Genomic DNA, 25346 nt, shown 5'->3' on the forward strand with positions numbered 1-25346 from the left:
CGTGTTTAAAAGGGCCTTCTTTCGACTCTGTACGTTGAAAAGATATGTCTGTTACATGATAGAATGTCTTAGTTTCCAGTCGACGAACCGGTGGAAGCAAGCCGGCGGCCGTCCGGAAGCATATGACGGAGTGTTGACCCGGAAGCAAATTCTGTCAGCATACGACTTTCGTCAACCTCGATAAGGCGATTTTTGAACGAAATACATTTTCAATATCTCAGTAATAATACTGTTGAGTCTCCATCTGGTAGATCTATCAGCGCAGCGAAGTATAGCATTCAGTTGCTCTCGCCGTTCTTTCCGTCGCGCCTTGCAACCGAGATGAGCAGGTTCGTCGATGGTAACGCCTTCTCCGTCCTGTCAGTCGACAAGACGGAAGGGGGTCAGACCCCTGGCACCCGGAAACGCAACAAGCAGGGGAAACATGCTCACAAAGGTAAAGAAGTCTCGGAACCGGTTCATGAGCGGGAAAGCAGCAGCGCGAAACAACAAGAAGCTGCTGAAAAGGTGCTGAAGGTGTCGAAACCGTTGAAACAACCTGTTCAGCAACCTGTGCAACAAATCGTGGGACACGTCAAACAGGAGAGTACTGCTATCAAGTCGAAATCCGTGGTATGTCACCGGCATCTATCTGAAAGAAATTGTACATCCGCTCATGTCGCATTCGAACTCTCTGCATCAGCCTCCTTCAGAAAGACTGACTACTAGCTCTCAAGAGCCTAGACCGAAGAAGAACAAGAGCAAGAGCGCTACGACCTGGACATCATGGGCACGAGGGCGGAGATTCGCCTTCTCATCCGGTATCGCCATCGGGCTCGCTTTCTCGGCCTATCAATTCGCTCCCCAGACGCTTCCGCCGGATCTCATGTCTCTCTTATCCGGGTCCAAGGCCAACGCCGGATTCATGACATCTTGGTTTCAAGATACTACAAATCCTTTCCCCTCGATGAATCTTGAAGGTTGGGGATTCGATTGGGATTGGAGAGACCTCGCCAACAATTTGTCTGTCGTCGAGCAGACAAGAAAGGCGTTCAACTCGAAAGAGTTTTCGCCTGCGGAGGAATTGATAGCTAAAGAACCCGGCATTGGCGCACACTACCCTGTCATTTTGATTCCTGGTGTAAGTTCGAATGCGAGTTCGGCACAAGGACAAACTCTTATTAACTCACGTCGAGTTTCCGCCCCAAAGATTGTGTCTACAGGTGCGTTCGCTCTCGAGCGGAACGCGGTTATAGTGAAGGCTTAACGAGGTGAAATCTCTCCTCTTAGGACTCGAACAATGGAGTGCCAGCAAGGTCGCCAAGGGCTCCTTTCGAAAGCGTCTGTGGTCAACGACTCAGATGGTGTCGGCCGTGCTTGCCGATCGGAAAGCTTGGATGGAGGCACTTTCTTTGGATCCCGTGACAGGGCTCGACCCGCCAAACCACCGGGTCCGAGCTGCACAGGGTCTCGACGCTGCGAGCGAGTTTATTCAAGGCTATTGGGTATGGCAACGTGTTATCGAAAACCTCGCAGCGATCGGTTACGATCCTCTGTCGATGGAAATGGGTGAGCCCGATGGAATCAAGTCGTGCACTTTGCATTATTGACAAGTACTTCGACTATTGGTTCCAGCTTCGTACGATTGGCGTTTGTCATAGTAAGGATCGAGGTTCGGTGCGAAGCCGAAAGACTTCAATCTGATATCAGCGCAAACAGCCATAATTTGGAGGTCCGGGATGCCTTCTTCACACGGCTGCGCGACCGGATCGAACAGAACAAGAGAATTACCGGAAGAAAAACAGTTCTGATATCTCACTCCATGGGAGGTTCGGTAGTAAACTTCTTCCTTAAATGGGTCGAGGCGGCGGACGATGCAGAGGGCTTCAGATGCGGCAATCGTGACGATCGATGGGTAGAACAGCATATTGAAGCTCATGCGGGTATCGCAAGCACGCTGCTCGGTGTAACAAAAAGTATGACGGCGTTCTTGAGTGGAGACCTCAAGGATACAATCGAGTTACATCCAGCGGCCAGCTGGGTGCTCGAGAAGTTCTTCTCTCGCAAGGAAAGGGCGAATCTTTTCCACAAATGGCCGGGATCGGCGAGCATGTGGATGAAGGGAGGCGACCGGATATGGGGTACTCACGACTCGGCTCCAGATGGTCAGTACCCCACAGTGCTCGAGAAGCCTGCGAAATGCTGATTATCGTGAGTCTGCATGTCATAAGATCCCGCCAACTGTACTGGCGACACGCACGGAAGATTTTTCTCGTTCAGACAAACCTCAGATTCAGGTCCGAGCCGTTCTCATGAGCCAAAAGACAGCGAGATGGACGCGGAACACATCCAACCAAACTTGACCATGAATGACGCCGGAATCTATACTTTGCTCCATACGCCTCCGGATTTCCAAAGGATGTACCACTCCAACTACTCGAATGGTTTCGAGAACGATGTCAAAATCCTCCAGGAGAACGCCAAGGACCATCGAAAAGTGCGAAGATTGTGCATGTGGCATTCCTTCGTCATGGCTATACTGATACCTGATTACCACAGTGGTCCAACCCTCTTGAGGTTCAGTGAGTCTGTTAAGCCACTCGACAATCGACATGCTTCGTCTGACGGTTTACACACATTATGCAGGCTCCCCAACGCGCCGTCCATGAAGCAGTATTGCTTTTATGGTTACGGCAAGCCTACGGAACGAAGCTACTTCTATATGCAAGGCCAATTCGAGCACGACGAAATTGCGACCCAGGGAGATGACGCGCAGGTCAGTGGTCACGGCCTGTCTCGACTCCGTTTTGCTCATACTGAACACGACTGGAATGCACAGTGCACGCCCGACGAGCTGCAACGTATGGTTAATGGCTCTGCTATCACCTGTCGGAAGCCTCTGGATATGCCCATGGCTCGTAAGAATTGGATCGACACCGAAGTCAACGCGGAAGGATCTGTTCCAGAAGTCAGAAGAGGTGTAAAGTTCGGTATGGGAGATGGTACCGTGCCATTGATGTCCTTGGGCGCAATGTGTGTCAAGGGTTGGAAGGACGATCGATGGAACCCTGCCCGCATGCCCATCATCACTCACGAATTTAAACACGAGCCAGAGGGGCTCGATCCAAGGGGAGGCCCTAAATCCGGTAAGTCGATGATCGCTTGAATGGTGACCCTGACCAGAAGCGCTGATGCACAAGTGCGCTTCCCGTATGTCAGCGGATCATATCGATAGTGAGCGTTCATGACAACTCTCAAAAGGAATCGCGCAGCCTTATGCCCGTTTACTAACCCATCTGATTGTGGCCGACCTGTAGTTCTGGGCAATCACGAGTTGATTACCGCGGTCTTGAGGATCGGTAAGCGACCGTAGGCTGGACACGAACAAGTCTTTGGCTGAGTTTTTCACGATTAATAGCGGCGGGGCTGGGAGATACCGTTGAGGATAAAATCGTTAGCCCCATCAATGCGATTGCTAATCGCATAGATTGGGATTCGTAGACTATAATTGTGGACATGATCAACAAAATATAGACAGGATCGCACGAGTAGGGTACAAGAGCAATGTAAGATGCATTATTAGATGATTTCGATGGGCGTGTCTGCCAAGCCAGATCCTTCCGGAGGAGACGACATGAGCAATACAGAGTGAGGCAGTTCCGATTCGCTCTGAGGTGGTGACGAGGGCGGAAGTTGGGAAAAGTCGACTGGTGAATAGAGCGACGGGAGGTCGAAATCGCTCGTGTAAGTTGAATCGAAGAAGGCGAACGCTTCGTCGGCAAAGGGAAACCCAGCGTTGTTAGAGCTACCCAAAGTCACCGCTGAGCTCCCGATCTCCCATGACCCAGATGGATGATTCGGGGCTAGGTCGTTGTTGGGCGCGTGGACGTCTAGGCCAAACAGGTGATCGAGATCTGGAGCCTGTAACCACTGCTCAGCAAAGGCAGCGGGCGGTTCCCGAGGACTGAATTGAAGAGTCTTGGAGCTACTCGAGTCGTCCGAAAAAGGCAAGGTAGCGGGATTCGAGGTGGACGCCAAAGAGGAAATCCCCAGCGGCTGTCCCCACGCGATTCCGTCGCGCGTCCAGATGGATCTGTCTTCAGCTTGTGCGAACAGATTGTTCAAGGTGGCTGGTGGTGCCCGGGAACGAGCTTGCAGTAGCGCATGAATGGGTTCAACGGCAGCCAGAGATTGCGACACGCTCTCGGTGAGATCGTCAGAGTCGTCGGCCGCATCTACCTGTGTTGCACGCCTCTGAGATTCCCGTTCGGCTATCTCGGACAAAGTCCTCTTCATGTTGGGTCGCGGGCGGAAGAGACTGCCTATAGGACGGATCGAATTTGAGCCGTTCTGCGGTATGGCAGGCTCGCTCATGGGGACAGCAGACTTGCGCCCGGTGTTACCAGACTCCCTTCTGCTCGGTTGGCTAAAAGATTTGGGCAACGCCGAAAGAACGTTTGCTTCAGGACTAGGCGGTTCGACCTTGCAGATGCGACCGGACGACGAGGAGACTATCGCTTCGAGCAGCGATCGCTTGTCACCGGCTTTCGCCGTCTTCGAGGGCGAGATCCGCCTCGAAGAGACGTCACTCGGTAACGACTTGTCGATGTCGTTTACAAGAGACGAAGACGGTTCCAGCTTGATCGAAGGGGAAGGAGCGCGATGCTTGCTTCGCTCGTCTTGCTCGGTTTTTCTTCTTTTCCAGTCGCCCACCAGATTCGGTCCTCTCCGATTACGAGGAATCTGGTCATGCGGTATGGCCAGGCTTTTCCGCTTGAGAGAGGAAGACGCGGACAAAGCTGCAGGGTAGCGCTGAGGGATCGAACTTGCTACGGGTAATAGAGCATCGGAATCCAATCCTCTGCGAATCTCGTCGATGGTGCTCATCCGGTCGGGATCGGACGAATCCAAGCCTAGACTGCTGAAACCGAGCGAAGTCCCGGGTGTTAAAGACGAGGCAGGCGCAACTTCGACCATCTGGCTGGGCGTCTTGCGAGCGAGACTAGCCTTGACGTCGATCCTATCCGCCTTGATCCGGGGTTTACGCATGTCGGTAGCGTTCCTACCCTGCCGGGAATCTCCCGCTACCTCATGAAACTTCCTGGCAGCAGCCGTCTCGACCCTCCGGTACGAACCCGGCCGAGACTTTTCACCAAAGACTGCAGTCCTCAACCTCGACGTCTGCTCCAGGGAGACCGGCCGACCGAGATTTCTCAACTTGATCTCGACTAGCAGTCCCCAACCGGTCGACGTATCCCGCGATCCCACATGGTTCTCCTCGTCCCCGGAACCTTCGGCCTCGTCCGCCTCCTTCATAAGAAGAGCTGCCAAACCGTCGTTCTCATCGAGAGGTTCTTCCGGCTGGGTAATGTTGTGCGACGAGCTCTCTTTCATCACCGACTTGCGACGAGGCGCGAAATCTGCCGTCCGAACCACGCTACAAGTGACCAACGTCTTTCCCTGGCCCGGCTCGGTCAGCACATCGAACAGGGTACCCTTGCCCGTCCAAGGAGTAGGGACGACCAGAGGTTTGCTCGATGAGGAGGACCCGCGCCTGGCTCCGCCCAGCCGCCGAGAGGGATACCTCATCACGGCAGGCGAACTCTGAAAGGGATCGAGTTCCGACGCAGGTGGAAATCCAGGTGATGAGTCCAGAGCGTCGGGATAGAATACGGGAGTCGACGGGATGGAAAACCCGGTTCGATCCTGATCGCGATAGCTCGAAGAAGAGGAAGTGAGAGCTGGCGTCAATCCGTCCGACGAGGACGTGAACGAGGGCCGACTCAGGCGAGCGAGTCTCTTGGAGAGGATCGGACGTGGTTCTGGTGTATTATTGACCTTATCGGGCTGTCGGCTGGGTATGTAGACTGATCCATCGCTAATCTGCGTCGAGGGTATGATCTCCGGTCTGGGATGAAACCCCGGTCCGAGCCGATACGTCAGCCGAAATGGGAGGGGAGATGGTTCGATGACACGGCAGAAGAGAACACTCACGATGCCCGGCACACGACCTTGAGCACATCCTTCAGACTGACACTACCTCGAAACGTGTCGTACGAGTCGTGTGGAAGCCTCGCCGGCCTCTTCTCTTGATCGTGAACAAAGACGGGTACGTCTGATGTCGATGTCGCCAAGAGCGGTTGGTCGTGCGACGGATGGCGATAGGTGATTTTGACTAGCGATACGAGGGGTGTGAGCTATTGGCTAATGGTACGCCAGACCGCTCAGACGACTGACTAGGTAGGTGATGTATCTGGTTGGTCTCGATCATGTCTGTTCGCCCAGAACCATCCATCTTGCTGCAATAGCCGGTATCGGAGGCTCTACTGTGCGTTTTCGATCGCTATTGTTGCGCGGTATCTCGACGTCGATATCCTATGTAATTACCACCCTCAAGAAGGTGAGCAAGAGAGGGCTGGCCTTGTATACCCTGGTAACTGGTGACGAGGTTGATGTGAGGGATATGAGTGATAGGAAGACTGATGGATTCCGGGGATGATGATGATGATGGGATCGCAATTTAGTTTCTCGCTGCTCTCCCGTCCTCTCCTAGTCTCGCGCGCGACGCGATTTCATTTCAACGCGTCGCTCGATCGAGAGACAGAGAGAGAACAGAACAGGGAGCAGGAAGAGAGCCCCTCACGTCATCGATCAATCTCACACATCACGCATGTCGAACAAGCATGCAATTTCTATTTCGTCATATATATCATCAACCGAGCAGCAACTCAGTCTTCTCTGACAGCTGCCCAATGGACAAAGACCAGGCGGGATGGTCGGCTCGCCCGTCTTTGATACATCTTTACGGTCCCACAGGCTAGGCGGGCAACTCGAACTTCTGTCCGCGCAACACCTTGGTCACGTACTATAGGCAGAATAGGGAACACCGAATGCGTGCTCAGTATCATTGCAGGATAGGAGACCCGAAGCCGAGGCCGTCTCGAGACTCACAATGTAACCAAAGTCGGCGTACAGACCGGTCTGAATCAACCCAGCTACCACGGCGATGGGATCGTAGGCGCCCTCGGTAAAGTATCTAAACGCAAAGAGCTGTCAGTCTTTCTCTGTACATCATCACTTTACGGGTACTGATACCTACCGATAGATCCAGTTGGGAATGTACAGCCCCCGGTACAGCGCCAACGCCGCGAGGTAATGCGTAGTGATCGTTTCGGCCTCTCCGGTCCGGGAAAGCATGAACAGCTGGGGGAAGATGGCCACGCTCTCGAGCCAGATGGAAAAGGACCACAAGATCTCGGAGGGGATGAACTTGTAGTTGAAGATCAGGGCTAGGATGGCGACGGGCGGGATGAGGTAGTCCAACCGGAAGGTGTCTAGCGAAGCGTCGTGGGTTGGTCTGAGAACATCAACAGAATCGCAGATAGAGGCCGGAAGAGTTAATCCGACAGTCGTGATCCCGGGAAACCAGCGTAAGATCGAGACTCACCGGAACTTGAACTTCATCAACCACAAGATGTAGGCCGAACTACCGATAAAGAAGATCTTCATGATCGTGTTGTAGGCGGATATCCAGGGCCCGGTGAGCAGGTCGACATATCGGGTGAGGAAGACGGTCAGATAGAGGGCTTGCGTCTTGAATGAAATGCCTATAGTTTCGAGAATGAGAGAGATGTGTAACGGAACGACCGGGACCGAGGAACGATCGTTTAGTGGACCAGTGTCTCGTCTCATGCCCGACCAGCAGCTACCAGCGTACCTCGGCATGATCTCGACTTTTGTATCTTGAGGATCAAGATGGCGATAGAAGCCAGGTGGGAAATATCCCCTGTATCGTCCAAACATCCAGGTTGGGCACACCGTTAGCCATCGCTCACTCGAGGTTGTAGTGGAAGGTTCCCTTTGGCGAGAAAGGGGAACGCTCTCACCGCCCTCGTTGTCGTCCTTGGGAAGTGAGGAGCGGACTTACCTAGAAATCTAAAGATGTTCATGTTTACTAGTGAACGTCGAACAAGGCCCGTTTATACACTCGTTGTGTTGTCGCTTCGTCGATTGATAGCTTTGAGTTGTTGTGAAATGAACAAGGTCGCTGGTCGGAAGGTTGTCCAGCTCAGTCTCCACGTCGGAATCTAAACTTGATGACGTTCGCGCGAAAGAGATCTCAGTCGAACCAGGGAGCCAGGGAGGAGGAGTGCAGGTTACGCAGAGCAGATCACTTCGGGATCGTCTTCAACCGAGCCGATGTCTTGTTAAAGAATTATAGATCAAGTGGAGTTGTTCCCACAGATGTCGACAGGCGAAATCATGTCCAGCGAAGAAGGGTTGATGGCATTGGGATGGATGGATGACGGATGCGCTTGACCCAAAGACTGGGAACCGAGGACTCGCGCGCGCTTCGACCTGCGATCGAAAGTCTAGTCAAAGCACTCGACCTCGACCTTGACCTCGATTGACCTTGTTGACGATTCAGGACGTCTTCTCGTCATCCACATCGGCTATCCATTAAACTCGGTAGTCAGGCAACCAGATCGGTGTAGGTCATACGCTGTTCGTTTTGGTACATCCGGAGATGGTAAGAAGTTCGCACCAAGCTACTTCTCCATTCTGGACTGACACAACCCCTTGTGAAATCGCACAGTCGATCAACCAAAACATAGATCAGCTCGTGGTACGGCTACAACGCCGGTGAGCATTGATTCGAGCACAACAGACTGATCAAATGCGGCACAAGTTCTAATGTTGGCACGTCGAACAGAGACCTGATCTCATCACGGCAGACGGCGCTCGAGACCGCCCAGCTCCTCTACCGCTTCGTCGGATCAGCCCGGTACAACAGCATCGAGCAGCTGCTGGAGCAGATCAAAGCCGTCGGCAAGCGGTTAATCGCCGCCAACCCCAAGGGTCAGTATATGTCCATGCTGGTGACATTCAATGTCATTGAGACGTCGTGAACAGCTGAATGTACCTCTTTGAAACCATCTGGCAGAGCTGGCCGTCGGCAACATCGTGCGCAAGGTGCTCCGGCTGATCCGAGAAGAATATCGAGCAGCATGTCTCAGCCAGTTGGAACAAGAGGGACAAGACCTGCGTTCGGGATCGAATGCCGAGGGCCATTCCGTCCCCGGTACTCCCATGCCGCCCACACCCGGGATTCACGTACCAGCTAGTCACTGGCTCAGCGACAACTCGAACAAGTCCCCCTTCTTCACCAACGAGGCCACTGGTTCGCCATCGTCGTATCCGAATTCGACAGGTTACGCATCCCCACCACAAGCCAGACCGGTACCGACACAGCTGTCTACCTTTGTTCAGATGAGGCATACGCGCGCTCAGCTGGAACGAGCGGGGAGCACAACCAACCTGTTCGGCCTCGAAACGACCGTCATGACTCCTGGACCCATGATGGATTCGCTCTTCTCCCCTGTACCTCAAAACGAAACCTCGGGGTCATATCAGCCTCATCGGAATTCCTTTCCTGGCTTGTCGGCATTGGGCGACTCTCTGCCAAACGCAAGGCAAGAGACACCACCTCAGAGCCCTCGACAACCTCGGTCGGCCACCAGCGGGATGACCGCCAAGCAGAATGCCAGGCTGAGGGAACAAAAGGCCATGCAGATGAAGCCGGTGTTGGTCGACGCTATCAGGGAGGTCGTCGATGAGATAGAGACGACACACGAGACGTGTGCCAAGGGGGCCAAGGAGCATATCCACAGTTCGTGAGTGAAAGGAATGTCTGGACATCGCGCCGTTCATATGCGGTGCTCAGACCCCACAACTATGATCACAGCGAGATCATCTTGACCATCGGCTACTCCAAGACGGTTGAAGCCTTTTTGAAGAGTGCATGGAAGGACCGGAATTTCACCGTCATTTGTGCCGAGAGCTCACCCTCGTGAGTGCGACAAGTGATGCTATAGAAAAGACATTTCGCCTGATTCAATGGTTCATCCACAATCTACAATGTTACAGACGGCTAGGGACAACAATGGCCAAGGCATTAGCGAAACACAACATCCCAACCGTCTTGGTCCCCGATTCATCGATTTACGCGTTGATGCCTCGTGTGACCAAGGTCATCTTGGGCGCTCATTCGGTCCTAGCCAATGGAGGGTTATTTGCCATAGGAGGATCCCTCCTCGCGGCGGTCGCGGCGCGAGCGCAGTCGACACCGGTGGTAGTAGTCGCGGGGCAGTACAAGTTTGCCCCGACCTGGAATCTGTACAATGACCCGGCTGCATTGGACTTTGGAGATCCAAGTGAGGTTTTGAGCTTTGAGGAGGGCGAGTTCTTGGACAAGGTCGACGTCGCAAACCCGTTTTACGATTACATCAAGCCCGAGCTCATCAGCCTGTTCATCACAAACGAGTGAGTTCTGGACGGACCGTTTCTTTCCAATCACATGCTGAACTATCGATCGACAGGGGAGACCATTCGCCAGCTTATATTTACAAGCTGGTCAACGAAGCTTACGACGAGGCAGACGTCGAGTTGTAGCTCGCGAGTTCGTTCACCACAACCAACGATACCCTCCATGTCATGCTCGCGTTTCAGAATCAGCGAAACCCGCGACCTACTCGACCCTGCAGAGATCGTCTTAGATGATCAACGACTGAACAAGAAATGTAGTACAGACGTACAATACACTGCACAATGTACAGGCAGGATTCGTTCGTGTTTATAATGCTGATTTCTCTTCGCCCGCTGTCACCTCTGGTGTACCCGGTCTCGTAGTATTGGCACTGGCAGTAGTACTGGCGGCGCCTCCCTGCTGTGATGATGGCCCCGGTACGTCCCCCTGCAGCCCTTCGTCCGTGAAGGATGTCAAGTAGGCCACGAAAAAATTCTTCCAGTTCGCCTTGGAGGGAATGAAGTGACCTGGGGGTTTATCGCGGGTATGAGCTGCCGCATGCTCGAAGCTTTTGACCATCGAAACCTACTACCGTCATGCTTCTCCACCCTCGCATCGTCGCAGACCCGAATAAGCGTCTGGCTCCGCTCTGGTGTGACGATCGTATCATTGACGCCGACGATATGCAATGTCGGGGTGGCGATAGGGTAAAAGTTGCTGTAGGCTTCATCGCCACAGACGAAACCGCCGACGCTGACGCAGTCTAATAAACAGACAGATCTCGCTCGTTAGTTCGCGTCCCCCACTTAGCGAACATCAATACAATTTACATTTCAGCGGCTTGAGCTTGGGGTGAGCGGGAAAGCTAGGATGCAGTCCGGGACGCTCCAGCTAATCGATACGAGCCGTATCAGCTTTGTATCGGGACAAATTAGAGGCACTAACCTACCAAAGCTGTTAGTAGAGCTGCCATGCAGGCTCCTTGAGAGAAACCAAATACCGCCTATACTCCCGGCATGATTAGTCATATCGATTTGTGGTTTTTGGTAGCGTCGATCCAGCGCTCACATCGAACGGTGTCTCCTGTTCTATCAGATACTTATGCAGGTCTGCCAAAGCTTGGTCAAGACCTGAGTACATGTATATGGAGCTGTATCAGCGGCGGTATACGAAGTGACATGGCGCCCTTCTCAACCACTCACCTATGTAGGTCTTGATCGTCTTGCCATTCACCTCTTCGTCTTTCGAACGGAACCATGCTCTATCTCGAGGCGTCTCAGCCAGTCGCTCCGAAATGGAAGTAGTATCCGGACTGACCTCGGTGTAGTCTCTGGTGTCATGTTCTCGTCCATCGTTGTCTCCGAATCAAAGTCGGCAAACTTGGTGTTGCCCGTCGCATAATCCACCTTTTCGATAACGAAAGGCGGGTCGACGAAGTCTTTCAAGTATGCGCATGATCTCGTCAGCTAGACTGCGAAACACTTCGAGCCGTATTGCTTGAATCCAAGCTTACCAAATTCCACTTGTTGCTTCAGCGCTTTTCGTAGGAACCCTAGTCTCTGATGCATGACATGCTTGTTTTGGCTAAAGCCGCAGAGGCCGAGGATGCGAATAGGGGGTCGAGCGACGGCAGACATGGTGGTCTTGGATTCCTTGTATTTGTATTTGTACCCGGTAGACGTAAGCTAGAGTGATGGAGTCAGATCTTGTTCCAACACGGACAACAGAAGGATGTATGATCTATATGATTCATGATTCATGCTCCCATGCCCTCTCGAACCCCTGATCGATCGCCTCGGATGCTCTTTTTCACGTGATCACCAAGAGTCGGCGTCACCCTGGGGCCCCGGTGATCATAACGGTCGACCGAAGTTTGAACGCTTGACCTCGTCTGGTCTCAGGCATATTGGCTATTCGGACATTCGCAAACCCTCTTCTGGCACGTACACATATCCCAACTTTCCCTCATTGCCTCAAATATACTCCACTCAAATGCCGCCCAACGCCGAAGCTTCCTCTTCCAGGAGGAACAACAAGCCCTACCAAAAGGGACCCAATTCGAAAGCCAAAAAGGGCAAACAGCCACCACAGAACCGAAACCAAGATACCAGCAAGCTCGGAGTTTCCAAGATCAAAGGTTTGATCAGACAAGCTAGTAGGCTGTTACAAAAGGAGGGTATCGAGCCGGGTTTGAAGATCCAGACGGAGCGGCGCCTAGAGAGTCTCAAGGCGGACTTGCGTAAAGCAGAATTGGGGAACGTCGAGAAGAAGAATCACGAGAAGTATCATATGGTGAGTGGTGTCATGCTTTCATGAGCTAGTCGATACTCGGTATTGATGCTCAGATTATTTCCAACCAGGTCCGCTTTTTCGGTGAGCCGACCATCGTTACAGCCACGACCATTGTGATGGCTTGTCCTAACACCAATCACTATTCCTTTATCAGAACGAAAAAAGCTTTTGAGAATCATCAAACGAGCTCAGTCTGGGATCAAGTCGGACGATTCGGATCAACAGACAAAGGACAAGATGGAAATCGAACTCTTCGAAGCTCGGATCATGCTCAACTATATCCTCCACTACCCGTATGTTCTTGTGGATTCGCATCTCCTGATCAGATCGTTCATGGACAATACCTGTTGTCTTGCATAGTATGACGCAAAAGTACATCGCATTGTTCGCAGCATCTGCTGAGGGAAAAGATGCTGCCGAGGAGGAAGAACGTCATCTCACTTTACCCCAACATCTCCATTCGACCCCCGCCGCGGAAGACAAACCCGCCGTCACTCGGTTGGAGCTCTTGAACAAGCTCAAAGCGCTCATGGAGGACAAGACGGAAGCTGGAAAGCAGGGCGTCAGTCTTCGACCGGAAGAGACGCTGAAGGAGGACGGATCCGGGCGAACAAACAAATCATTGTTGTCAGTTGATAGCAAGGAGAAGCAGGCTGCTGGGCCAGTCGATAAGCCCGGAGATGACGAGGAAGAGGAAGAGGAAGCCGATGATTTCTTCGAATGACCATCGTCCGAAAAGAGAGCATACATGTACATGTAAAACACAATGATATAATGCAAATCGTGGGAACCATATGTCTGGCTGCGAAAGAAGGGAACAAGGCTCATTATGGTATGCGATTCTGTGGTAATTTGGAAGGATCGTGAGATGGTATCGTTTGTTGTCGTACTGGTGGCCAGAAGCCTGTATGAGAGGCTCAGACCGAGGTCGCTTCCGGCATAGCGCCGGAAAGAGCATTGGGAACGCCGCCATCAAATCGCTGTAGACGTTCGATCGCCTGTACACGCCAAACGATTATCAAAATCGCATTTACAGCTGCGGCGATACAGACGAGTCTCACCTCTTCGAGCAATCGTTTCAAGTTGTGTTCTCGCACGTCGTCCTGCTGCCTCATATCCTCCCAAGCTCGTGCGACCTCCGCCTGCGCATCCTGTACCTGCTGAACTACCGTCTGCCGGTTCTGTTCTCGTTCGGCATGATCAAGGGCGAGCTTCTGATCGTGATTGTCGAGAATTGCTGAAACGAGCTCGCTCGATTGGGCGTGGGAAGTTGCGTGCAAGGACGAGATGAGCGAGATGATGGGCTGGAGATCCGGCGTCGTGGGAAAGATGGGTATGGCAACGGGGGTTTGGCCGTCGTGGAGAGGGACAGGTCCCGGTCCGCCTTCCTTGATGTCTCCGTCATCATCGGAGATGGAGCTTGACAGAGTGTGATCGTCCAGCTGTTCCATCAGAGGAGACCTGATGCGATTGAGCTGAGCCGGTTCATTTCGATTGGCTACCTTGCTGCCGTTTGCATATCGCCTCATGCTGTCAACTACTTCCTCAATGCTGTCGTCTGACGAATCGGCTTCCGACACGGCCTTGACTTCGGCTCCAGTAAAACCGAAGGGGAACCTGTTCTTTTGCAGGATCCCGATATTTGGGATTGGTGTTGCTAGAGACCTCGGACCAGGGGTCGGCGGTATGCTGAACTCCTCCTGGTGAGAAACATCGAAGAAATCCAGGATCAGTACCTCTTCGACGATAAATCAAGGACGTGTGGTCTAACCCTCCACCCAGGCCCGTTGATTCTGATCAACGCGGCTTCCAGCGTCTACGTGAATTCGATTGTCTTAGCTGTGCAACCCTTTCGACGGCTAGATTAAGACCTACCCTGACGTGTTCTCTGAAATCGTTGATCTGTTGCAAGCACTTTTGATTTTCCCTGGAAGGTAGCAAACCACATCAACGATTAGGTACGACCGAATCAAGAGCCGGACAATCATACAATTGAGATCCGTCAAACAGCTTCTCCAGCTGATCCTTGTCGGCTCGAGTATCGTTGAGCTCCGAGGCAAGTTTGTGTATGGATTGATCCTTCCTCTGTAGCATCTCTTGAAGTGCTTTGATCTGCCGTTGTTCATCGCCCTACACGCCGATAGAGTCATCACATCAGCAAGGCACGCCAACACACAGGAAATTGGCAGACTTGCTGCAGCTTCACCCGAATCCTGCAGACCGAGAAGAGACCTGATCAGAGTCTGCTTTCACTGGAGCTATTGGAGTACACTGCCCACCGTTTGATCGTATCCTTGTCTAGAGACCGCACGCCTGCCACCGTCACTGTCACCAACAACGGACCCTCCGAGTCCGGGTGTGTTCCGGCCATATCCGGTTGGGAAGATCATGGATTTGGGTCTCTGGGATCGAGACATGCTGAAGACTTCTGCTATTTCAGTCTGACGAGGGGATCTCTAGTGACTCGTGACTTCTAATGTCGGCGGTATGCGAGACCAGACTCATGGTGATGACATTCTGACAATCGATGTCCAAGTTAGTCCTTTGATGGATTGATGGTCCGTATCGTGGACGAGCAAGTTGCAGCTTCCGAAAAGTAAACAAATGGCATCGGACGTAAAATAGCTTCCGCAGCCAGGTCCTCGCCGGTTTCATGTCTTTCGTTGTCGTCCAAGGACTGGCCCCACGACAATAATGCGCTCGCTCTGCCGGCTGAGATGCCTATGCGACGCATGTGAGACTGCGCCATTCGTGCAGCTCCATGAGATACCCAAGCGAGCAGATCCATTCACACATCTTCCAATCAACCGAGAAGTACTACCTGAAGGACTAGCGGAACGAGCCAGCAGGCTTAGCGTTGTAAGACCAGGTCTGGCCCTTCTCATCGAGCCAATTCGAACTCGGTAGGGCAGACCAGTACGGAAAAGAAGCGAGGCTTACTCTCCGGCTGCGACTTTAGAATCCTTCATTTCAGTAACGATTCCCGGTGAATGTTCATGTTACTTGAATCTATAACCTCCATGGAGTGCGCGAGGCTCCGTATGCTTCTCCTCGAAACCCCAAGTATACAAAGTTGCGGTAGACTCATGGCAGACACCCAACCTCGACATGCGGACCTTTGGCTTTCTTGATGAGCCTTGACATACGTCCTGGCCATCATCGCTCTACACTTCCAAGATCACCTATGGAAGAGGGAATCACGTTTCGACACAGCCCAAGTTGCGTCTTCGCGCAGTATGCGTACCGCATCATCGCTTTGTTGAAGCTCCCAGATCGAGTTGTACGATGTTTGATAGCTGATCACCGGTACCATGCATCTCACGACTCGTTGGGAGAACTATCTTCGACACTTTTGTCCACGAGACGTCTCGTGATGTCGATACGGCTCATTGACAATCTTCCCGATGAACAAACGGTACGCTTAGTAAGATTTCAAAGTACGATCTGGCAAATATTCTTTGTCAGGACCCCACAGGGGCCGCCGGTGACCGTTGAAAGAGTCCTTGCATCGCTCATTCCCCGAACGCCACTGGGTTCGTACGGCCCTATGATATCGCAAGCCATCGCCAGGGGGAGGTCGAATCGAGATGGCTGTTTGAGAGAGAGAGAGCGTCAGCTGGGAACGGGGGGACACACGAGCGGAAACAGAATCTGAACGGGAGAAAACTGGGGAGACTGCAAAAGGTACCGTCCGGCACAACGGACCTCGATGTTCGAACCCCTCCCTCCCCCTTGCGCACAAACACGTTTCAAAGATCGACCTCCTCTCTCCCTCGAGGCGATCCGGTTGGAATATCTATCGTCTCGAGCTAGTCGCTAGTCGACATTGCGAGTTCATTATGGCTGGTGGCCATATCGGGAGAGATAGGGGGCAAGGATAGGGAGGAAATTTGACCGTGTTACGAGAGGCAGCAGTACTACAGTGCACGCGCGTCGCCCCTTGCTTTGCCTGGCTTGGATGGTGCCTGCTGCTCCTTGCTCCTCCGCCGCTTCCCCGCCCGCCCCTCGCTCGCTCACACACACACACACTCACACACACGCACCTCTCGCTCTGCTCGCTGCTCGCTGCTCGCCTCGTCTCCCAGTCGCATGTGCTCGGGGGGAGGCTAGGGGGGTGAAGAGGGCATACCGAATATACCGTCAACGCACCACCGATTGACCAGTATGACCAGGATTATCCCCTACCCATCTTGATATTCGGACCCTCCATCATTTCATCTAGTTTAGAGGCTTGGATTTACCGCTCATCAACGCACACAACCTGGCCGGAGCCAGGCCCCCTATCGCAAGCTCGCTCGAGGTTGAGAGCGTCTAGAGTAGATCTAGCCTATATCCAGGCCGCATCGCAATCACTGGATCGGTTGATACGCTACTCCATTTCGGCTAGCCATCGTGGAACGGCCATCTTCTGCTGGGCCATCTAAAAAACGTCTTCCGGTCAGATCCGGAGGTCGCTTACGAGGCATACCAAACGACCTAGTCTTCGCACAACTTGGTCCTGCAACGATCACTAGCTAGGGCCCCAAGGATCTCGTCAACCGACTCATTTCCTCGAGAGCAGTTGGGTATCCAGATCTCGGGCCGCAGACCAGAATATCACCGGGACACGACCTCGTAACTTGAACACCACCTTACTCTTTACCCTATCATCATGGGTTCCTGCTTCTCATCCCCCGAGGCTCAGCCTTCCAAGCCATCAACCTCTACTAGTAGTCCGTCGGCTGGACCATCGGCCAACAACCGCACAACTGGTTCTGCCGTCCAGATGAGCAATGCAGCGGGGGCGACACCAGCTACTCAAACTATCATCACAAACAAGCCTGGACAAACAGCCAACGAACAGACCCGACCAGCCGTTCCGGCAGGGCCACTGGACGGTGATGGGACACCCGAGACTGCGAATCCCATGTCCGACAACGACTTTACGTCGGCTCTCAATGCTGCACCGGAACCGGCATCTTCCGCCAATACGATGGGACAATCAGCGGTGGCTGGGCCCGTAGCAGGCAAAGACGGTCAACCGGCTCGAGCACAGAGAGACAGATCATATGCTATCGACAAGTTGATCGAGGAGGACAGCAAAAAGTTTAAGAAGGAATGCAAGATTCTCCTGCTGGGTGGGTTGCGTTTTCCCCCGCGAGCCATCTGTCCCCGACCAGGTCTGACCGAGTCTCGGTTATGAATGTCGTTCTACAGGTTCGGGAGAGAGTGGAAAGTCGACCATCGTCAAGCAGATGAAGATCATTCATCAGAACGGGTACTCGCGGGAAGAGTTGATGAACTTCAGACAAGTAGTGTAAGCCCGCGACCGAGGGACTGCGCGGACGTCTCGTGCTCTCGGCTGACCGTTATACGTCTCATAGGTACAAGAACCTGGTCGACTCTGCCCAAGCCATTATCCTGGCATGTCGAAAGCTCGGCGTCGATCCGGAAGACCCCGCCAACCGGGTCAACGCCGACCTGATCCTCGAATTCCGCATCGACTCTGATCCGGGCAAAAACCTACCTTCCGAGATCGCGCTTGCGATTGAAAGCCTATGGCATGATCCCATCATCCCTAGCGTCATGGATCGACAGAGCGAATTCTACCTCATGGACTCGGCAACCTAGTAAGTTGCGCGCCAGAAGTCTTGCATGACATCTCGACTCGCGCATCGTATTGACGACGGTCACTGGAACAGCTTCTTCTCCCATGTACGACGCATTTCATTACCGGATTATATTCCCGACGAGGCGGATGTACTACGAGCGCGTACCAAGACGACCGGTATCTCTGAGACCAGGTTCAACATGGGTCAGTTGAGCATCCACATGTTTGACGTCGGTGGGCAGAGGTCGGAGAGGAAGAAGGTGGGTTGCTTGCGATTGACTGCTGGAAAAAGCATCCCATGTACTGATGAAAAGGTGTTCCACGGATGTGCAGTGGATCCACTGTTTCGAGGCGGTCACCTCGATCATATTCTGTGTGGCATTGAGCGAGTATGACCAGGTGCTACTGGAGGAGAGCGGACAGGTAAGTCGGACCGCGGTGTCAGCGCGATGAGCCGTCGACTCAACGTTTCCTCTATTCAGAACCGGATGCAAGAATCGCTAGTACTCTTTGAATCGGTCATCAACTCTCGGTGGTTCTTGCGCACATCAGTCATCCTGTTCCTCAACAAGATAGATGTATTCAAGATGAAGCTCGCAAAGACCCCTCTCGAGAAATACTTCCCGGAATACACCGGTGAGCATGTTACTCGCGACCTCGTGGCTAGTGTTCTCGAGACTGATCAAGACTTATTTCCATGTTTCAGGTGGTTCCGATATAAACAAAGCCGCAAAGTATATCCTCTGGCGCTTCACCCAGACGAACCGGGCACGACTGAGTGTGTACCCGCATCTGACACAGGCGACTGATACGTCCAACGTGAGTGCTATCGCTGTCGTCAACCTGAGCTTGAGCTGATTCGACAGACTTCATCTTAGATCCGACTGGTCTTCGCGGCCGTCAAGGAAACCATCCTCCAGAACGCTCTACGTGACAGTGGAATTTTATAATTGATCACCTTTTCCCTCGCGTCCCCTTATTGTCGGCACCTCACACCCCTTGCTCCAGCGCGTCGACAGGACTTGACGTCTGAGGCGTCGAAATTCTTGTCTTTGAGCTATGCTCGCCATAGCCTATGTCGCCCCATATTTATTTGCCACAATACACGTTCCGAGTGAACGGCTGAAGAATCATGTCTAGTGTCTGTATATCCCTACAATAGGGCTTGTCGTGCGATTGTAAAACGCAATTTTATGAAGACGGTTACTACAGCTTTCGCTTCTAGTCCAAATTTGACTTGATAAGGGATCTTTCATTGCTGACCTATGTCCAAGCCGGTCTGGAATTCCCGGAATGGAATCTTGAAGCTACTGGGAGAGCTTGGGGCACAAGCTAGCGGTTTCGGCAACAGTAGTGATAAGTAGTTTATGAATTAACTTTATCAACTACTTTGGCTTCCTTTTTCTTTTCTAAGGCGATCGACCGAATTGTGTCAAGTCTCTCTTATTGATGTCGTGACATCACAAGAAGGAGCACTAGGTAACATAGCTTTCGCCTTTATCACTCGAGTTGAGCTCCTAGGATTTTCGACACTAACGGTGAGCTTCATCGGCGCTGTCACCTATTGCGACAGCATTCCTGAAACCTACCGCAAGCCGCATTCCTTCGTGTTCGTCAATGCTTTTGCGAGTGGGATGCGCACCGTGACATCTTTCAGGAGACCGAGCTGCTTGGCATTGACGTGAAGAGAGACCCAAAACAAGGCTACGAGTTCAACACATCCGTGTAAGCTCTGTTATTTCGTCGGGTCTTACTTTTCTTCACGCAAACATGAGTAGACAGAATCGATGCGGTGATCGATCGCTAAAAAGGGATTGCGACTGTGATGCACTTCTGGAGTGTTGTATCCCACTAACCAAGCGGAACTTCTTTTGATTGGATGTTAGGCATGTCGCTTGACTGATTTTCGGGTATGTCGCTTGACTGAATTGGTCAGTAAGAGCAGACCCGAAATAGTGTTTTCAGCGAGATTCTCTGGAGATTTCGTCTGAAACGGATCCTTCTGTTCACCAAGGATCCATCTGCCGGTATGAAGATGGTGAAGGAACGATGTGGATCATGAGTAAGTAGAGTTGGGGAATCACGGATACTGTACGCGCTTTGTCACTTGATCATCGAGGTTCGAAAAGAAACATAGACATGCAAGCCTGGATTGAATTTAGTAAATGCCCCTTCTACGCCACAATAGGTGATCACGAAAAGATTGCAGGACCTGATGCCGGCTGATCTGAAACGCAGATGTCATGTGCACGCTGAAAGGCGCTCGTGCAGGATTCTGTCGTGTGACGGGTCCCCACTTCCGGTTCGACAATTACCTCACTTCATCAAGCCTAGTACACAATTATCTTACCTCTATACTCTTGCGCTTCATTTGACAGGGTACAGCTTTCCTTGCGGCGGCCATGTACGAAATGACTACTATCATCTCTAGGTTCAGAGGTGAGCCTTCCCGTCGACCCATTCGTCAAGATCGCTTCGGGCGACCGGGGATGGATCGACTGACTACTGATGCGAAGTGCCTATCAACCAGGACGTCAGGACGACATCCCTACCGATCACCGAGTAACACGGTAGTCTCAACAACAGATCCACGACCGAGGATCAAAGAACCTGTCGCAGCTATCAACATAGCTTGTGGGACGATCACAATAGCATGAAATGCGCATATCGTTGCATAGCTCAACACCGCACCCGTAGCCAGTAGTGACTAGAAATCGTCATCCGTCTTGTCGCTCGACCTTGTTCGCCATCGCCCACTGAGCAATAGCTGAGCGGTCGAACCAAAGACGTGATATCATCACGAGATACATCCTTCGTGTACATCAGGATAGGTTGTGTCAAAGCGAGATCCCAGCGGAGGAAAGACCCTTGAAGGAATACCGGCTGGCCCAAGATGAACAGCGGAAGTACCTCCACCTCGACAAGTTCATCGCCACAAATCAAGGCGGAGGATGAGGACGTCCGTTTTCTGGCCCAAAATGACCAGACCGACCAGACGAAGACCATCGCTAGATTCGGCAGTCATCCGGGATCGTTTGAGGATCTCTACTCGGCACAAGGACAAGCGACTACTGGGTCCGGCTCGGGGTCTACGACGGCGAATCTGCCTTCGGGACCGCCGCATCAACCGAATCCTAATGCGGGAATGCATGTCGTACACAGTAATGGCGAAGAGGACGGAGATGACCATACATCCAAGAAGCCGCGATTGAGATTGGCGCATGCTTGTGATCGCTGCCGAAGGAGAAAGATTAGGGTAAGTTCGACGAGTCTCGAGCTGCAGTGTTAGATGCGCTTCTGATCCGAAAGTTTCGACCTACAGTGTGATACACAGCAGCCATGCGGCCCATGCAAACAGACGGGTACTGTCTGCACTTTCGAAACGCCTAGCAGACGCCTGATGAAGAAGCGAGAACGAGACGACATGGACACCCCTAATAGCAGTGTCGGGAACGGGACTCCAGCTGCCAATCCCAATCGTCCCAAAGCCGGACGGAAACCTCCTGCGGTTTCAAGCAGCAATACAGGCGGAGGCATTAAAGCTGTTGACAATCAGAAAGTTTACACCTCGACACTGGAAGCCAGGCTTAATAATTTGGAGGCATTGTTGCGCAGCATACCACCGGGTGTTCACAACGCCTTGATCAATCAGCTTGACGGCCAGTTATCTGCGGGGACGCAACCAGGACAGTCAAACAGCGCTTCTGTAGATGTGCAAGGAGTATCCGGAGCAATTGACGGGTTGTCGGCGACAGACTTCGCCCACCTGCTTAGACAACATGGGACAACCTTGCTGGGCAATCCTGGCTTGCAAATCGGAGCGAGCAGCGCACAAGGTTCAGGACCGATCAATCCAGAGCAGGTTAACCAGCTTGGTAGGAATGCTAGCGGCATTAGTCTGGCCAACTTGGGCCTCCCACAGTCTACCTTTGGAATTGACATGTCGGCCGGTAGCAGCAACAGTGCCTACCAACCGAATGTCCAGTCCACCGGTAGCTTCAATGGCTTGAACGCGAATGCACTGCGAAACGGCAACGTCGGTCTCGGCAGCTACAGCATCGGCATGATGCAGGACAACATCCCTTCAAGTTCAGCTTCGGAGAATTACTCAGCCAACCCGATAGCTGGACTTACCTTTGGCGATTTCGATCTCAACCAGCCAACATTGGAAGACTTCACTGCCGATCCGGACGACAGCGTCCTTGATGCTTTGAACGATGTCGAGAGAGGAATGGAAGGCCTCAACCTGAGTAACGGTTACCTTTATGTGGATGAGATCGGCCAGACAAAATGGCAAGGTGAGCAAGAGCCGGAGAGAAAGAATTGTAATGCCCCTGGCTGTTCATCGCTTACTCGTGTCTGGTCATGCTGCAGGTGCAACTTCCGGGTTCCCTCTTCTTGACTTGTTGACCGCCAATTCTCTGCAGCAACAATCCGAACCCTTGGGGCAACGAGCTGGAAATGCCGATGTGCTTCCGACCCATACAAACGATCTCCGAGATATGGATGCGAACAAGGTATCTGGATCGCCTCCACCACGATCGATGTCCGATGACTCGGTAGTAGAAACCCGTGGTCGCACCCTGAGCGCTGGTGGAAATGGCAAGGCGGCCTCCGACTTGACGAGAGGACTGACGGAACCTGCTGGGAATCAAAGGGAAGAGAAGTTTTTCCCTGATCGGGCTCCTCGTCCTAGTCAAATGCTCAACCCCGAAGCAACATGGCGTGTCATCACCAACGTAATACCGAGTGACCTCATGGACACTCTGGTTCGATGCTATGTGAGTATGGCGATGGTTGGAGGTATAAGAAAGAAGTAACTAATGTATCCTTCCCCAACATCATAGTTGTCGACAAGCCATCTCCTTTGGCCATTCCTGCACGTCCCAAGCTTTCTCAAGGTAAGTCGCCTATTGTCATATATACGGGAATCGTTGTGCTGAGCTCCCGCTCATTCGCTGCTATCGATAGGATTACGCCGACCCACAAAAGTGGGCTGAACCTGGCTTCGCTTGCTTCGTGGTTGCTGTCTGCACATTATCATCCCGGCATGTCGACGATCCCCGGGTTCGAGCCAAGGCGGACGATCCTAGTACGGCCGGAAAACAATACTTCGAGCTGTTTAAGCGGTTGCGAGACCTCCCCTCTGCAGACAGACCTACCCTATACTCGATCCAGGCGGCATTCCTGGCAGCGATCTTTGCTTTCGGTCTGGGCACTCTTAGCAAGGCCTTCTCCTTGTTAGCTGAGAGCGTGACTCTGTGCTTAGATGGTGGACTGCATCGAAGTGTCGAGGGCTATAACCACTTCAATGCTATCGAGCAAGAAATGCGCAAGGTGTGTCGCAGCCTTGCTTTGTCTGGAATGATCCGCTAACTCTCGTTCTCCTGGCTCTGTCCAAATCGCTCAGCGGACATTCTGGTCGATTTACAGGTCGGTGACCAAGTCATATTGATGAGACCTGTAACTGATAGCGTCTTCACCTCATCTAGTTGGGACAAACAGTCCGCGGCTTTGTTTGGGCGGCCACCCATCATCCACCTTCGAGACTGTGATGTGCCAGAGCCTCTGCAAATTGATGACGAATACCTCACCAAGGAGAAGATTCTAGATCAACCCCCAAACCACCAAACGAGGTTGAGTGCGTTCGTCGCTGTGATACGGCTTCATGTGGTTCTAGAGGTATGCTCGCGCTTCCTGCTCTCCTCGCAAGTCTGTAAATTAACGGCTGGTGCGAGCAGGGCGTGATCGACTCTTGCGTATCTCCTTCGACTTTCGCTGGCTCTTCTTTCCTATCAAAAGCCGCTGCGACCATATCAAGGCGATGTCAGGCCGGCTCTCTTGCAGAGGAAGAGAAGCTGCTGGAGGAGTGGGTGTCGATACTGCCAAAGCACTGGCATTATGACGTCGAATGCGTAGAGAGCAAGGACCCAATCAGGATCACGCAGGCTGAGCGGCTACACTGTCTGGAACACTTGGTCCGGATGATTGTGTATCGACACCGATTCTCCGGCTTCGTACAAGCACCAGCCGAGACGGATGACGAGCGCGCTCGCCATTTGTTATACTGCCGCAAAGCTATGGATTCGGCATTGACTATCTGTGCCAACCACGTTCACATCGTGAGTTTGTGTAGAAGAGCTTGCCCCTATCAAAATTCTGATTATCGATTGCCTGCAGAGCCAACGAGGCATGATGACATATTGTAGGCTCGATCGATACTTCTGATCAGACGCAGTGCTGACCTTTACTTCATTGGACACAGATGGAGTGCATGTCATTCATCAATTGGCGCAGGCTGGCCGAACACTCGTGGCAGTGGTACTGAATTGCAAGACGCCTGAATTCTCCGGCCTCATCGCCCCAGCCACGGAAGGTTTGAGGTCCTGTGTTGGTCTGCTCCGGCGGTTTAGCGGGAGATATCTCTGCGGTCTGAGGTCCGCCGATATTATCGAGGAGTTCTGTCGAAGTGAGTTATACGTCAGCTTGGCTTGCGTCGAAGCCATTTTATTGATTCGAATCGTTCCCAGTCTGCCACATACCCGTAGAGACGCCACGCACGGTCACCAGCGACACAAGACCTTCTCCAGCCTGGTTACGTCCCGTTCAGCGCCGACATTCCCCGTCTCCGGCCCCTACAAGGAGACGTCGATTGGCCTCTTCACAGACACGGACACGGCCGAGTATGCCAGATAGGCAAAGTAGCAGCTCTACGCCGGGAGCGCCGCGGCGTCACAAACCGGATCTAAATAGCTACTTCACGGATGGGTTGGATAATCCAGCGTCCGCCAATGCTCTGCTGTCTACCCAAGACTTTTTCGATCTGTCAGCAGCCGCATCTCCAGGTCTGGGCTTAGGAGAAACTCCAACTCAATCACACAACGGTTTGGACGGTCGAGCAGAGTATGGCATCTTTGACACCTTAGGCCCTGCGTCGGCACCCTTTGACCAATTCGAGAGTCTAGAACCAGACTCGGTCATGGCAGACGCTGGTAACGACCTGGGCCAAAACGCGTGGGATGTACCGTTCGCTCCTGGTAACGATGTGCTTGGAAACATGTGAGTGATGTCTGAAACTGATCTTTCTGGAACGCAGCAGCAGGAAGCTGAATCTCAACCCGCCGTTCTGTCTCAGGTCTGCTTCGACGATTCTAGATCTTATGCGACAAGGAACCTTTA

At 52.6% G+C, this 25346-nt stretch overlaps 9 protein-coding genes across 9 annotated transcripts; 5 read left to right on the forward strand and 4 right to left on the reverse strand.

The window, feature by feature from the left end:
• Positions 1 to 237: 237 nt before the first annotated feature.
• Positions 238 to 3558, forward strand: HD553DRAFT_308836 (Lecithin:cholesterol acyltransferase-domain-containing protein). Its single transcript, XM_046179594.1, has 13 exons — positions 238 to 612; positions 683 to 1120; positions 1190 to 1202; positions 1270 to 1548; positions 1615 to 1639; positions 1699 to 2144; positions 2211 to 2476; positions 2539 to 2561; positions 2626 to 2755; positions 2819 to 3125; positions 3199 to 3213; positions 3297 to 3338; positions 3398 to 3558. Exons 1-13 carry the CDS (start codon positions 322 to 324, stop codon positions 3478 to 3480), a joined length of 2358 nt encoding a protein of 785 aa, XP_046037762.1. The 5' UTR covers positions 238 to 321; the 3' UTR covers positions 3481 to 3558.
• Positions 3559 to 6592, reverse strand: HD553DRAFT_334642 (uncharacterized protein; the record flags this gene model as incomplete). Its single annotated transcript, XM_046182155.1, has 3 exons — positions 6217 to 6592; positions 5974 to 6154; positions 3559 to 5887 (listed from the first exon to the last, which is right to left on the reverse strand). Exons 1-3 carry the CDS (start codon positions 6272 to 6274, stop codon positions 3559 to 3561), a joined length of 2568 nt encoding a protein of 855 aa, XP_046037763.1. The 5' UTR covers positions 6275 to 6592.
• Positions 6593 to 6611: 19 nt separating this feature from the next.
• HD553DRAFT_308846 (ER lumen protein retaining receptor-domain-containing protein) lies at positions 6612 to 8221 on the reverse strand. Its single transcript, XM_046179595.1, has 6 exons — positions 7907 to 8221; positions 7697 to 7765; positions 7427 to 7586; positions 7079 to 7336; positions 6931 to 7015; positions 6612 to 6844 (listed from the first exon to the last, which is right to left on the reverse strand). Exons 1-6 carry the CDS (start codon positions 7926 to 7928, stop codon positions 6797 to 6799), a joined length of 642 nt encoding a protein of 213 aa, XP_046037764.1. The 5' UTR covers positions 7929 to 8221; the 3' UTR covers positions 6612 to 6796.
• A 285-nt stretch (positions 8222 to 8506) lies between these two features.
• On the forward strand, positions 8507 to 10431 carry HD553DRAFT_340901 (putative eukaryotic translation initiation factor 2B subunit 2; the record flags this gene model as incomplete). The annotated part of the gene is made up of 6 exons (XM_046182590.1): positions 8507 to 8622; positions 8693 to 8838; positions 8924 to 9653; positions 9725 to 9829; positions 9907 to 10302; positions 10359 to 10431. The coding sequence occupies 6 exons, from the start codon at positions 8507 to 8509 to the stop codon at positions 10429 to 10431; spliced, it is 1566 nt and encodes a 521-aa protein (XP_046037765.1).
• HD553DRAFT_308849 (serine hydrolase-domain-containing protein) lies at positions 10281 to 12003 on the reverse strand. Its single transcript, XM_046179596.1, has 8 exons — positions 11799 to 12003; positions 11603 to 11723; positions 11488 to 11546; positions 11354 to 11415; positions 11235 to 11288; positions 11116 to 11176; positions 10875 to 11048; positions 10281 to 10812 (listed from the first exon to the last, which is right to left on the reverse strand). Exons 1-8 carry the CDS (start codon positions 11920 to 11922, stop codon positions 10613 to 10615), a joined length of 855 nt encoding a protein of 284 aa, XP_046037766.1. The 5' UTR covers positions 11923 to 12003; the 3' UTR covers positions 10281 to 10612.
• Positions 12004 to 12128: 125 nt separating this feature from the next.
• HD553DRAFT_308850 (rRNA-processing protein EFG1) lies at positions 12129 to 13356 on the forward strand. The gene is made up of 4 exons (XM_046179597.1): positions 12129 to 12577; positions 12646 to 12658; positions 12732 to 12870; positions 12938 to 13356. Exons 1-4 carry the CDS (start codon positions 12278 to 12280, stop codon positions 13299 to 13301), a joined length of 816 nt encoding a protein of 271 aa, XP_046037767.1. The 5' UTR covers positions 12129 to 12277; the 3' UTR covers positions 13302 to 13356.
• On the reverse strand, positions 13357 to 15094 carry HD553DRAFT_308852 (uncharacterized protein). The gene is made up of 7 exons (XM_046179598.1): positions 14857 to 15094; positions 14773 to 14790; positions 14568 to 14707; positions 14453 to 14504; positions 14349 to 14393; positions 13639 to 14277; positions 13357 to 13575 (listed from the first exon to the last, which is right to left on the reverse strand). The coding sequence occupies exons 1-7, from the start codon at positions 14992 to 14994 to the stop codon at positions 13495 to 13497; spliced, it is 1113 nt and encodes a 370-aa protein (XP_046037768.1). The 5' UTR covers positions 14995 to 15094; the 3' UTR covers positions 13357 to 13494.
• Positions 15095 to 16982: 1888 nt separating this feature from the next.
• On the forward strand, positions 16983 to 19210 carry HD553DRAFT_206951 (G-protein alpha-subunit). Its single transcript, XM_046177130.1, has 8 exons — positions 16983 to 17694; positions 17774 to 17873; positions 17941 to 18186; positions 18259 to 18427; positions 18501 to 18590; positions 18650 to 18803; positions 18874 to 18986; positions 19046 to 19210. Exons 1-8 carry the CDS (start codon positions 17229 to 17231, stop codon positions 19115 to 19117), a joined length of 1410 nt encoding a protein of 469 aa, XP_046037769.1. The 5' UTR covers positions 16983 to 17228; the 3' UTR covers positions 19118 to 19210.
• A 2102-nt stretch (positions 19211 to 21312) lies between these two features.
• On the forward strand, positions 21313 to 25230 carry HD553DRAFT_270279 (fungal-specific transcription factor domain-containing protein; the record flags this gene model as incomplete). Its single annotated transcript, XM_046177655.1, has 12 exons — positions 21313 to 21423; positions 21490 to 22063; positions 22406 to 22465; positions 22542 to 22948; positions 23015 to 23068; positions 23139 to 23504; positions 23578 to 23600; positions 23660 to 23849; positions 23909 to 24289; positions 24348 to 24372; positions 24433 to 24636; positions 24698 to 25230. The coding sequence occupies 12 exons, from the start codon at positions 21313 to 21315 to the stop codon at positions 25228 to 25230; spliced, it is 2928 nt and encodes a 975-aa protein (XP_046037770.1).
• Positions 25231 to 25346: the final 116 nt, after the last annotated feature.

The sequence above is a fragment of the Filobasidium floriforme genome, assembly GCF_021052385.1.
Source record: "Filobasidium floriforme strain CBS 6241 chromosome Unknown HD553scaffold_7, whole genome shotgun sequence".
NCBI lineage: Eukaryota > Fungi > Basidiomycota > Tremellomycetes > Filobasidiales > Filobasidiaceae > Filobasidium > Filobasidium floriforme.